Source organism: Vigna umbellata, chromosome 10 (assembly GCF_029865625.1).
Source record: "Vigna umbellata cultivar VRB3 chromosome 10, Vumbellata_1.0, whole genome shotgun sequence".
NCBI classification, from domain to species: domain Eukaryota; kingdom Viridiplantae; phylum Streptophyta; class Magnoliopsida; order Fabales; family Fabaceae; genus Vigna; species Vigna umbellata.
In genome coordinates, this window is record NC_142174.1 from 123,804 (window position 1) to 137,251 (window position 13,448).

The 13,448-nt window shown below is 30.6% G+C and overlaps 2 protein-coding genes across 3 annotated transcripts; both read left to right on the plus strand.

Moving 5' to 3' along the window:
* The first annotated feature begins 332 nt into the window (after positions 1-332).
* LOC124821154 (cyclin-H1-1) lies at positions 333-6,001 on the plus strand. The gene is made up of 14 exons (XM_088100526.1): positions 333-438; positions 1,376-1,516; positions 1,710-1,760; positions 2,206-2,284; positions 2,452-2,570; positions 2,652-2,725; positions 3,102-3,222; positions 3,307-3,375; positions 3,565-3,606; positions 4,533-4,610; positions 5,102-5,160; positions 5,323-5,407; positions 5,538-5,626; positions 5,733-6,001. The coding sequence occupies exons 2-14, from the start codon at positions 1,457-1,459 to the stop codon at positions 5,812-5,814; spliced, it is 1,008 nt and encodes a 335-aa protein (XP_087956652.1). The 5' UTR covers positions 333-438; positions 1,376-1,456; the 3' UTR covers positions 5,815-6,001.
* A 1,698-nt stretch (positions 6,002-7,699) lies between these two features.
* LOC148191558 (uncharacterized) lies at positions 7,700-9,965 on the plus strand. Of its 2 annotated transcripts, none has more exons than XM_088100527.1 (3): positions 7,700-7,832; positions 8,212-8,278; positions 9,538-9,965. In XM_088100527.1, the coding sequence occupies exons 1-3, from the start codon at positions 7,725-7,727 to the stop codon at positions 9,759-9,761; spliced, it is 399 nt and encodes a 132-aa protein (XP_087956653.1). In that variant the 5' UTR covers positions 7,700-7,724; the 3' UTR covers positions 9,762-9,965. The 2 variants fall into 2 exon arrangements, with proteins under 2 accessions (XP_087956653.1, XP_087956654.1); XM_088100528.1 differs by having other exon boundaries at positions 7,741-7,951.
* Positions 9,966-13,448: the final 3,483 nt, after the last annotated feature.

Sequence of the window (13,448 nt, forward strand, 5' to 3'; positions counted from 1 at the left end):
CCTCTCTAATGTAAAAGCATTCATGTAAAAAATACACACTGTTTTAAGTTAGAAATTCTATTATTGATAATTTTGGTTTTAATAATTGATATATTTATGTCTATAAGAGTAATTATTCTATAAAGAGAACATATAATTTCCTATGTTATAAAATAAAAAATCACACACACACACACATATATATATGATAATGAAGAGATTTATCTTATTTTTGTTCTTATTAATTAAAATTATTTTTTAAAAAAAGTTAATAATATATTTGAAAATGTTAATAATCCAAAACAAAACAGAGGTTGTGAAGTATTTAAGTGACCCACCAATTTAAAAAATATAATTTTTCAGAGAAATAGTGTTTCCTTCTTCTCTCACTCTCTGCCAACATTACTGGTTTTGGACAATCTCCTCAAAACCCTTTCTTCTTCGCTGTTCTTCTGTCATGTAAAATCACTTTCCTACTTTCTTCAGTTATGTTATTTAATTTTTTTAATCTTTATATTTTGAATTTTTCTGCTCCTCTTGTGTTGATTTTGGTTCTATTGGCTGTTATTCTCCAATTTCGACTGTCTTTTTTTTTACCACTTTGGCACTATTGTCGCACTTGTCCCTTTTCGTTTTCTCTTTTCAATGCTAGGGCTGGAACCCATATGTCAATTCTCAGAGCTCCCTTGTAAATTAAAGTACTGAATCCCTGTTTAAACCATTCATTCATTTTGTATTTTCCATCCTACCCAAGTCTGCCACCGCATTGCTTCAACAGTAGGGTTTATCATAAAAATTCATTATTTTCTTTAAAATCTGGCCCATTTCTATTACATATTCATGGATGATCGTAACAGATTATTTATTTTCTTTCTTTACCTGCATCTATATAGATTTTTCTATATATTTTTATAAGTATCCATCCAACATATCTTATCCTTAAATTCAAAAAAATTGTTGTATCCCTATAGTAGTGTGGTATCATATATTATTTTTCAGACACTGGAAGATTATTTAACCGGAAATCATGTTTACTTCTGATTATTGTGTATTTTCCTACACTCCTGATACTATGTGGGAGGCCGGAACAACTGTATTTTGTAATGCATTTTAATACAAAATCCTGCAATAATGACTCAATCTCCTCATCTTCTTGCTTAACCCCTATACTTTTTGTTTTAACTTAGTCCTAATACCTTTGTCTTAACTTTCTCCAAATACAATTAAAAATCCCAGAATCAGTTGAAAAGCTTTTTTCTTATACTTTGATGGCCGCAGAGTCCTTCATTGTTGTTGCAATATGTCATTCTAAAAGAGAGACATATATGGTTGTTTCTTTTATTAGTTTTACTTTTGGATTTTGGTATTCAACAATACTTATCTGACTTTATCTCAGCTTGGAGAACGTTCATTGCCTGCCCTTTTTTATTTGTGAATCAAACAACAAAAGCACCTCAGTTAGGACTTCTGATTCTTCATGGCTGATTTTATGACCTCTACTCATCGAGTGAAGTGGATTTTTACCCCTCAACAGCTGGTAATTTTTGGCTTCTGCCTTTGCTATTCATCTAAAAACAAGATTCATAGTCACATTTGTTACCTCAACAGAGGCTGATATAATTTTTTTTGTGGAGGAGGGAGGTTTAGGGAAAATAGGAAAATCTATTTTCTGTGATATTATTTGTACAGTTTACTGTTTTCATTTTTTCTTAAATCTATTTTGGTTTTAGGTTGAGAAATATAAAGCAGCTAATCAGAGAGCCAAACACATTCTAGAGAAGGTATACAGACTTTTCCCCTGCCTTATAAGTATCTTCATAAATTAATGCAAGTTTTTAGCCAGCAAGATTTTGGACCGTACAACCTTATAGTATTTGTTGTTGCATATTTTTGTGAACAATGTGGCTGTTTGGGCGCTGCTTTTCCCTTAGACCTTGTAGACAGAGGTTGGGCTGGTGAGTTTGGATACACCACCTGACATTTATTCAAGAATCTCTTGTCACATGGGAGCATATGTCATAAATTTGGTGATAAAACTTGCTTGAATAAGTTAGTTGAAGAGCTTATTTGGATATGGTACCCTGAGAAATTTATTGAAATAACCTTAAAAGAGCCTTTGGGAGTCATAAATTTAAATGAGCTCCACAAAAGTAACTGTTTGATATTTCATGGTATCTTTTGAAAGTTTGGTATTTGGCTGATGATGACTATTAATTTTTAAACAAGTATGGTGCAACTCTAATGGAAGTAGATGTTGATGGATCATTGTCATATCCTGAACCCCAGATGACTGCAAAAGACGGTGGTAATGTTTTTTCTACAAATTTGATTCATTTTTCTCTCAATATGTAGACAGTAATTCGTCTTTTAATTTTCTAATCGTTTTCAAAGTATTTCATTACGATTTTGTTCCACCTAATTGTCTGTGAATTTCTATTTTCTACGGTTCACGAGGGTTGTATTTTATGTTAGGTGAGAAGCATTCTCGGACAAAACCTCTTAGTATTGAAGAAGAACAATGCATACGGGTATTTTATGAAAACAAGCTACAAGAAGTATGTAACAACTTCCGCTTCCCTCATAAGATCCAGGTATGCAAGCCTGTGGAACGAGTTGATTAGGGAAACAATGTTTTCTATTATAATTATTTTTGATTAGTTTGTAATATACAGGCAACAGCCCTTATCTATTTTAAAAGATTCTATCTACAATGGTCGGTGATGGAACATCAACCAAAACATATTATGTAAGATTTGCTTTCAGACTTATGAGGATCTCTAATCTAAGGATGATGGATGCATCACACTTGTATTTTTGAACATATTAAATTGGAGTTTAAATTGATAATTATAGGGAATTCGTTACTTTATTTATTTGTTGGTATTGGTAGGGTGATTGCACCTGGTGCGATGCTTACTTTCTGTGGATTAGTCATTAGTTTTTTCTTTTGATTAATATTATTATCCTTTTGATCTTATTCCTTATTTTTTTATGGTTTGGTTTGAGTGGTTACCTGTTTAGTTGTCATAAGTTTGTTGGATTGGTATGATTATTTATATATTTTTTCAATCTTTCTTTTTTACTTGTTAGCTTCTCACTATATCAGATTGAATTTTTCTCAGGTTGACCTGCATATATGCTGCTTGTAAGATAGAAGAAAATCATGTGTCGGCTGAGGAGCTTGGTAAGGGGATCTCACAGGATCATCAAATGATTCTCATTAATGAGATGATAGTTTATCAGGCATGGACGGCCCCAAATAAGAAAATGATCTATTTTTTATTTTTTGTTTTTGTTCATCTATGACATGAAACCTTTGTCTTGCAGAGTTTGGAATTTGATCTAATTGTGTATGCGCCATATCGCTCGGTTGAAGGTTTTATAATTGATATGGAGGTTGGTCTGGTTGGCACGAGTGGATTTTTTTAAAATGTTAATTTTATTAAATTATTTCTGCATCTCACAAAGTCAAGAAATATGACACTTTCTCTCTTTTTCTGGCTTAGTAATTTCTTGACTTGGCTGATATAAACTGTGTTCTTTAGTGATTTTTTTATGCTAAGTTTTATCTATTGGCATAGGCAGGGATTTTGCAATGGTGGTGATGATCAGCTTCAAATGCTTAAGGTACTTATATTCCTATTGCCCAAAGAAATTGGTTGATATCTTCCCGAGCCCATAGTTGTTGTGACTGTGAGCAAATGGAACTCTTTTTTCTTTTTATTTGTAGGCTGTGTTTTGTAACATTTCCTCCCTCCCACCCTAAATTTATGTGACAATTGGTGGTTATTGGGCTGTATGTTACTATCCTTTTCATAAAAATAACTTTTTTAACTTAGTCACTGCTAAAAGTTTTACACGCATTTGTTTAAACCTTTCAATATAATTAGAAGATGAAAAAAAAATCTATAATTTGATAGAAATTAGTAGGTATTTTGAATAGCTTCTTAGTAATAACAGTTTATTTTTAGAAGTGTATTTTATGATTGTAAACAAACATAATTTTACTTGTTTTTCTAAAATTTGATCACTAGATTATTTTGTACCAGAATCATTTTTTTATCTGTAACAGACCTGCTCAGTCATTTCGTTTCTGTAACTAAAGTTTATTCTAAAACATAATAAATTTAAATAATTTATGTTGGGAACTGTACATCTTGCCGTTGAAAATGGTCTCTATCCATTTATTCCGCTCTTGAAATATACATATGTTGCTCTATTTTTTAATTGGCATTTTTCAAAATATTGAGCAGTGTAAAGAACTATAAAAATAAAAGGTATTGAGGCAATTTCTTTCTATACACTCGGCCATATCAAATGAAAGGTGTGAAGAGGTCCACATGAGCCATTCTCACATCTGATTTTTTCGTGATGAACTTCTAACATGTGTAGTGATGGGTTCCTTTATTCCTTTCTCTTATGGAGCAATGTTTTGTAAGCGATGTTTTGTACATGTTTAACCATTGTTCTTCCCTAGGTATAAAAACTTAATGCATCCTCTTTATTTGGACATGTTCACTGACATTTGATAATTTTTGGTTGATGTTATACAGACTTTGCAAGATACAGCAAGGTTGGAAGTTGATAAAATGATGCTTACAGATGCAACACTTTTATTTCCTCCTGGGCAGGTATTCTAGAAAAAATCTATCTATTTAGCTATCTATTAGATAGTTGATAGATAAATAGAGCTATGTTTTTGTTTAACAGCAGCCACGACACAAATTTTCCTTGCTCTTTCTTGCCTTTATCAACTATTTAAAATAAAGGATTACATGTTTTGTAATTAAAGTCAGTTTATACCCCAAAATCAAGTAATCATGTCACAAATCACAACCCAGTCTTATGAACTAAATTTAAGAAAGAGTAGTCAACCATTAATCACTTAATGTAAATCGATTAACCATTGTCATTATTTTTTAATTTCAGTTGATTGTTTCAAAATTTGAAATATGCTTGCCAGGTTTTCCATATCATCAGAAAAACAGTAACCTAAGTAATACCTCTCAATTACTGATTTCCAGCTAAACATTTTCTAGTCAATCTAGACTCAATATTCTACTTTAGCTCTGTTTTAAACAATTTTACATCAAAATCTAACCTTCCTGTTTGTCTTATGAAGTTGGCCTTGGCTGCTCTGGGTAACTCAAATGCACTGCACAATGTCATTGACTTTGATAGGTACTTATAATTGCTTCACATGTTTATTTCCGATAATCTATTCTGAACCTTCCCCCTGTTCTTTTCCCTTTTGTTATCTGTTACAAAATCATGTAACAAAATGGCCTGCCTGAGATGTGTTATTGTAGTATATATTCACTCTATCCCGGCACTTAATTGCAGTTATCTTGAGAGCATTTTTCAAGGTCAGAATTCCATGCACACAATGGCCGAGCTTGCTGAATCACTGCATGCAATTGATTCCTGTGTAATTGTTTCTCATTCTGATATTTGTCATTAAACTCAACAACTGATGTCAAATTCCCGAATCAATATTTTGTATTGGGCAGGAATCGTGGTTTTCTTCTGTTTTACGTGTGGACCATTGTGGTATGCAGGTTAAAAAGTACAAAATTCCTTCTGAGAAGGAATTGAAGCATATCAACCGAAAACTGAAGTCTTGTTGGGGTCATAGCTCTCATGACGAGTACTTCTTTCAACCTTATATTGAATTACAAGCCGGTCCTAAAAATCTACCTAAAAGAAAAAACCTGTTGTACTGTATAATTAATAACTTTGGCTTTTTTTTACAGGGGCAAGAAGCGGGAGAAGAAATCAAAGCACAAGTCCAAAAGGAGCTCAAATGAGGCACAAAATATGGCATCTCTTGCCTAGCATTATAATAATTTCAAATGGGTTGGAATTTTTAAGTTTCTTTTTGTGTTTTAAGGATCTCCTATTGTCGTTTCTGATCCTAGATGCAAGAACATCTGAGGGCAAGGAGCCTTTTGAAAACACCTGCCTAATTTTGCTTGAAGGATCTCCTATTTTACTTACCAGTGAGTCTAATTTTGTTGCTTCACTGAATGCCCCTCAATTGACATTTATATCTTGTCGTTGACATTTTACTCGGAAACGATCAACAAATATTTCTGTCGAAGTACACATATTTTCACCTATATTTTCATTTATGCTAAAAGCTATTAATTATGGTACCCTATGTCTTGTATCTTTCTTCCCTGATGAACTACAGTGTAGTCTTTATTACATGACCCTTTCCCCCAATTCCTCTATTCTTAAAGATGGATATCGTACTGTTTGTGAATAACTTATATCTATTGTTTTTATTTGATCGAAAGTTAAAATTTTTTATTGATTAATCGGTTTAGTCCCTCATTCCTACAATTTTGAAAACCCTTGTATGTCTATTCTTTTGTCTTTAATTTTAGTTATATAAACTGTCCATTAAATCTGACAATTATATGAATGTTTCTTATTTTCAAATTAAATATGCTTTATTTTATAATGAGTTTTGTTTAGTACCTAATACCTATACAACAGTTTGAATGACTCTGTCCCTGTACCTTCAAATTGAAGAGAGTTTTCCAATTTACCAGCATATGACTCCCATTCCGAAATTTTTTACAGTTTCAAAATTAGTTTCTGGAATTATTCTATACATTTCTATATCTGGCACATTTATTTATTTTCGAAATAATGTTTTGAAATTAATTTCAAAAAAGGAATATTTTTGACAATAAAAGGAAAAACATGAAAAATAAAATAAAATAGCCTGTTCCAATTATGAGTAAAAAGTAAAATAGAATAGTAATAAAAATAGGAGTAAAATATTCATAAAAATTTTTTTTTTTTTTTAAAAAAAGAGTAAAAAGTAAAATAGAATAGTGTCAAATGTAAAAAATTTATATATAAAATTATCATTTTTCTCTTAATTAATTATATGAGTGTAATATATTTCAGCACCAGTACTTTCTTCGGCATTTTCACAGGTGTTGAGGAAATCTAAATTATCTATCTATCGGTTGTAATTATTTTGAATTGAGTAATTTGAAAATATATTTTTAACTGTACAATTTAAAAATTCAAATATGTATTTAAATTTTATAATCGAGAATTGAAAACTGTATTTCAAATTTGTATAATTAAAAATTCAAAAACGTATTTTAAATTATACAATTTAAAAATATTTTTAAATAATACAATTTACAAATATTTTTAAATAATATACAATTTACAAATATTTTTAAATAATATACAATTTAAAATATTTTTAAATTATACAGTTTAAAATAGAAAAATGCATTTTCGATTTGGAATACATTTCAGAATATTCCGTCTACAATGTAGGAATGTATTTTAAATTTTAAAATTCAAAATTCTATAATAATTTTCAAATTTAAAAATACATTTTGAATTGTGTAATTTAAATATCTGAAATACATTTTCAGATTTAGATATTTACAAGATTATATAATCTGAGATATATTTTTTAATTTATAAATATATTTTAGATTTTAGGACTAAAATTATATTTTCAAAAACAATTTACATCTTTTAAACACCTCAAGGAGACTCACGAAGAAAGCAAATTACTCTTCATTAAAACTCAGTGTGAGTTTATAGATTTTAATGAAAGGTATTTTGGAGATGAATTGTTTTATTGGAAAAGGAAGAGAAAAAAGGGAGGTGCAGGAAGAAAAAACTAGTAGCGGTATCTAGCATGCCAAGCCTACATGTCCATGGGCCTAATCAGAATGGATGCTTCTCTCTTGAGCAAATGTTAGATGGTCGAAGGTTCCCGCAGGTCCGAAGTGGAAGCCTTGAAAATAAAAATGGCGTGCTTAGCCTCCTCCACCTTCACCCTTCCTTTGTGCGCTTCACCCCTCAATGAGGCAATTCTTCACCTTTTCTACTTTCCACATAACAGAAAATGACCCTAGCTTTCATAAATTTCGTTAAACTTCATTCCACAATGTACCAAAGCATACACTGTCGTTCGCTTCTTCCACTAGTGATTTTTTTTTTTTTTACTTTTCGTGATTCTTTTCCTTTTCATTTTGGTGTACTGATGCTAATTAAATCTCAAAATGGATGAACAGTTCAATTTGTAATTCTGTATTTTTGTGTATAAAATTGACAATTCTACTTGCTTGACAACTCTATGCTACGCAACTTGCTTTGTTTCTGTGATCCTGTTTTTTTCTAATTATCTTCTCTCTTTGTATATTCACGTTGAATGAAATGTGGTTACTTTTGATGATTTACTATCAGGGTGTGCATCAACATCAACTAAATTTTGCTCTGGATAGACTTCTAAGCAAAGTAACAATTCGTACAGGTTTTTCTTTTCTACCTCTCATTTATTAACCGTGTGCTTCTCCGTTAATAGCTTGATCGATAGAACTCTTTACTATATTTTACTTCATAATGTTTGATAACTTTGGGAGTTTGATTTTAATTCTTTACACACCAGAGTTTGGGGATGGGGTCTTCCTTCTTCGCTGTGTAACTCCAGTATTCTCAGGCTCGCTTAGTAGTTATTTATTTATTTATTACCTAAAACTCACTGTCAGGATCTTTCAGTATTTGGCAGAATAGAAATTGTAATGTTTCATTGATAATTATTAAATATGTCTGCTTTAAACTTGTAAAGTATGCAATCTTTTTGTTGAGTCATGCTCTGTGTAGTATGGATACTGACACTAATACAAAAATATACAAAAATGAATCTAATCCATCTATCTTATTGGAAGTGAACTGTTCGCTTTTGTGGTGGAATTATTACAGCCATTTGATGGTTGGGTTGGATTAGAGTTTTGAATCTGCATCTTAGTTGCTACTTTTTGTGAAGGTGGATCATCAGTGAGGAAGAAGATTTATAAAATAAGAGGTTAAATAGAAAAGCCAAATTTTGTGAATTAAAAGAGGACCTATCTCATTCTGCCATTCTTCCTCACTCTTAAAAGGCGAAGTAATGGACAAACAGACATCTTAGATTTTGAAACCGGCGTATTATATATACATGGTTTAGCTTTACTTAGATTATGTGAAATTTAGATATACTTAGATTATGTGAAACATACAATATTGAAGTTTTCTAAGCAGCATTCCGGTACATAATTTTGTCTATTTTTTTTTTTTTTTGGATTTTTAATTGTATAGTAAAAGTGATAATGTCTTGGCTTCCTTGGACATGAATTTATTTCAGATTTCATAGTTATCATGGGTCCATTCTTGGCGGGGTTAATTTTCTCTTCTAGGTCTATGTTGTCCTCTGCTACCCCCATCCACTAGGATTTTATTTGTTTATCAGAAACGTCCATGGCTAGATGCTGTGATGAATATGAGAAATTAGAAAGCAAAATTGGAATCTGAATAATTTTATGATGTTGGGCAAATGTTAGCCACACTACATACACCCACATAACCACGGGTGTTTATCATACATACCTGTGATAGCTTGAACTTCAACTTAGAATACAAACATAGCCAACTTTTGGAGGTTATATGATAATTGTTTTGGGAGTGTTTTTGAAAATTTTTATCATGTTTGTGTTCTCAAATATTCATTTTAATCTGACTTTGTATACTATGCAGCTCAAAAAATTGTCGGATCTAGCAGTTCGAATAAACTTACACTATCCTTGAAAGGAAGCTGTCTTCGCTGCTTGATGTCATGGACAAGATTTCTACATGAAACTTATTCATATAATTTGGGTGTAGGTTATTGTACTGAAATAGTTATATCTGGATATTGGGTGGGACCTGATGCTGATGATGGGTGGGGATTTGTGGAAGCTGTAATTAATCAAATGAATTGATCCATTTTTTTTTACTTCTTTTAGATAAGGGTTGATTTTGCTTCATTTTTATCAAATATGTTAGTGGCTGTTCTGCTCTTGGTAAGCTGAGTACAGACTCCGTAAATTAACCAATGATTTGGGAAATTAAGAGTATCATGTACAAAAGAATACTGAAGGAATAATATCTAATTATTGATGCAGTCAATGAAGGCTTGATGGATAGGTTTCAGTGTGCATGTTTGAGTTAATTACTTTTCGTTTCTTTTTCGAAGCTGTAGTTGACTAAGACTGAACTTAAAAGGCTGCTGAAGTTTGTCTGAACTTAAAATCTAGTATTATTCTTTACTCTCAGGATCTGAATTATCGTACAATTCTCTTGTATCAATGAAGCATTCATTTATGGGAGTGATTAGTGTAACGTGGTCAATGTCAAGTAGTGCTTACTGAACAGAATTGGAGGCGCAAGATTATTCAAACAGTTCGTGGATCGGGATGCAAAAAAGAAGAGTGCAATTGAAGTATAGAAGCAATATAACAGTGGAAGGTGATAAAATCTCTCCCAGCTCTTAGCTTTTTATTTTTCAAATACTTGTTTTGGAAACAAAGTTTTGAAACTAATTAGATTTTAAATGAAAATTTAATCAATACCTGTGTTTTGATACATGAGATAAATCAGTCAAAAGCTAAATAAACCTGCAAACAAAATTACATTATCCGAAGTTGCTGCCTCAAAGATAGCATTCCAGTTCAAGTTTTAGAAGAAAATAAATACATATATTTCCTTCCCTCAAGGTGTAAACGAATTCCAGCTACCAATTCTCCTTCATTGAGGCTATAGGAGAAGCATATCCATGGATATTTTGAAATTGCTCAAGAAAAAAATAGAAATTCAAGAGAAATTGATTTGGTTTCCAGTACATATTTTATAACCTACAAGTAAGGCTTATAAAACATTTCATCTACATTATATATGAAATTTTGATAAAGTAATTTCACATGTGTTTATTAAGATAATTCTTTTAATAACTTTTAAGCTATTTATATTAATATTTCGAAATAATTTATCAAGATGAAATTTATATTTGGCAATATATTTCCTCTTAAAACAAAATTCTAATTCTAATGTCCACTTATATTTTCGGCACAATTTATTTAAGATTTTTAGGTTATTGTTTGTGTTAAACTTTTCTGGATTATTGATTTAGTGTTATAATTATTAATTATTGTTTGAATTACATTTTTTTTATTTTAATAAAATATTAATTTGTTTTACTAAGAAATGAAAAATATTTTAAATTATAATGAGGAATTTTTTTTTCATAAATATAACTTGAAATTTAATTTATATAATTTTTTTAATAATAAAAAAGTTAAAAATATAAATTTATTAAAAAGAGTTTTTATAAAAAGAGAACACTATATAGTATTTTAATAATAAAATGTTATATAGATTTTTAATAAATGGAATTCATTTTATATAAAATCACTATCTTTTTATAAATATTTCTCTAGAATTTTATGTCTTTTTTTCAAATTTATGATTTTCTATCATATTTGTTTGATAATCAGAAACCATCTTTGTGATTGAGTATTGAGTTATAAAGGATAGCCGGTCATAATCTCTGATAGATTAAGTTGTCCTTTTATTCTTTTCGTTTTCTAGGTTAAAATATATTTTCTCCTTGCATGTAAGCTTCCTCTGCTTGCATGTGCCTTTAGAGTATTTAATAAGAGTCTTTGCTTATTAGTATTATAATGGTATAACCTGTTTTTTTGGGATGGACAAACAAGCTAAGTCAAGTGCATATATTTTCATGTTTGTGTCTTCCTTTTTTGACATCTCCTTTATTTTTTTTTCCATTGTTGATCTTATGGCTCCTTGATAAACAAGTTGTTTTTAGGCAATATCATCCTTTTCTTTTTCTATTGTTGTTGTCATTTCTCCTTAACGACCAAGTCTTTCCTAGACATTAAAAAAAAAGATAAGTTAGTATGTTTTTCTAATGAGAAGTTAAGATGTTGTTATTTGTTTGCTACTTCTTTTCTCTTTTTTCCTCTCTTTTTTTCCTTCTTCCTCGTTTTCTTTCTTTTCTTTCTTTTCTTACTCCTCTCTTTCTCTTCTTGTTCCTCTTTATTTTTTTTCTCCTCTCGTTCTTTTCGTGTTCCTGCTTTACTCTCTTTTCTTTCTTTCTCTCTCTATTCTTTTTCCTCTTTCTTCTTGTTCCTTTTTTTTTCTCTATTTTCTTTTATCAACATTCCAAGTTTTTGCAACGTCCTTTCTTCCTTCCTTTTAAAGTACTGAATGTAGTTTTTGAGGTCTTCATTAGTCATGAGATTTGCGTTCCAATTAGGATATTGATGAGTTTTATTCCCATTTAAAGTACTTGTCCTATCCCTTGACAATGATTTTCTAACAGAATTGTGTTCCCTTCTAAGACTAGCAAGTTTGCCATTCAGCTTTACAATTATGGACACCAAGGCATTGTCAAGGGTTACTGGACAAAGCATTGTTTAAAATTGATTTGTCAAAAATTTCAAAACAAAGCATAAAACACAAACATTCAACTTTGAAATTTTGTTTGGTTTAGTTTTGTTTGGTTCATTGTTTAAAATTGATTTGTCACTCTTTGTTTAAGTTACTCGAGTTCTTTGTCAAGCGTTAGGGGATTTTGAGTGAAAAAAATACAAGATAGTACTTTTAACAAAATTTTAAAACAAAGCATAAAACACAAACATTCAATTTTTTTTTGGGTTTTCTTTATATGACAAAAAAATAAGATAAAAGAGGAAATCAAACCACAAACCTTGCTTTAATACCAGGTGATACGCCTTGCTCTAGATACCAGATGATACGCTAGATCTTTAAAAGAGTACTATCGCTTCTGAATTTAAATCTTCAAGAGGCACAAAGAAAAATAAATCAAATGCGGAATAAAATAGAGTTGAAGATGCCACAATCTAATAGATTGATAAGTCAATGAAGATTTGACATAAAGATTGTCATCTTTGATAAGAATCAGAGTTGGAGAAACCACAATCTAACAAATTGATAAGTCAAGCAAGATTTATCACAAAGAATTCAATCTTCGATAAGAACTAGAGTTCTAATCTAAGAACCAAAAGAATTCTCTCTTAAAGAAAAGCTAATTTTCATATTATGACCATTCAAGGTGTCTACAATGTATTTGGTGCTCCTATATATAGGCATAAATGTTTAAGCCACCTAAAAAACCCTAAAAGAAATTTCAAAGACATCAAGCCCAAAAGTAACTTGAAAATTCAAAATAGAAATGTAATGTTTGCCCAACGAAACACTTCTCTCACCCAACGACTACTTGACATTCTCACCCAACGAGATAGGCAGATCGCCCAACAAACTTACAAAATTAAAAGATATTATAGATGTTTTAATTGCTTAAAATTTATTCTATAATTGTGTTTCAATCCATGATCTTCATGTCTTTAAGTCTTTTGAATTGCAAAGGTCCACCCTCAAGTTCTTCTTGTATTAAATCAAAAGATAGTTCTCTTTCAGTTTCAAAGGAGGAAATCCTTTTGCGATACGTTTCTTTAATGTATGTATTGATGTAGGGATTCAGTACTGAGGTTATCCTGACACTCTACACTCCAATAACCCTTCAAACCCATATATAGTAGAAGGAGTTATCCAGTGAGAATTACAGAAGGTCATATTTTAAGGGCTTT

Excerpts from the sequence above, each read along its gene's own strand:
- LOC124821154 (XM_088100526.1), top strand. The coding sequence starts at position 1,457 with ATGGCTGATTTTATGACCTCTACTCATCGAGTGAAGTGGATTTTTACC. Across the intron at positions 2,285-2,451 it reads GATGACTGCAAAAGACGGTG|GTGAGAAGCATTCTCGGACA; the intron begins GTAATGTTTTTT and ends ATTTTATGTTAG. Across the intron at positions 3,376-3,564 it reads GTTTTATAATTGATATGGAG|GGATTTTGCAATGGTGGTGA; the intron begins GTTGGTCTGGTT and ends TGGCATAGGCAG.
- LOC148191558 (XM_088100527.1), top strand. The coding sequence starts at position 7,725 with ATGGTCGAAGGTTCCCGCAGGTCCGAAGTGGAAGCCTTGAAAATAAAA. Across the intron at positions 7,833-8,211 it reads GCGCTTCACCCCTCAATGAG|GGTGTGCATCAACATCAACT; the intron begins GCAATTCTTCAC and ends ATTTACTATCAG. Across the intron at positions 8,279-9,537 it reads CAAAGTAACAATTCGTACAG|CTCAAAAAATTGTCGGATCT; the intron begins GTTTTTCTTTTC and ends TATACTATGCAG.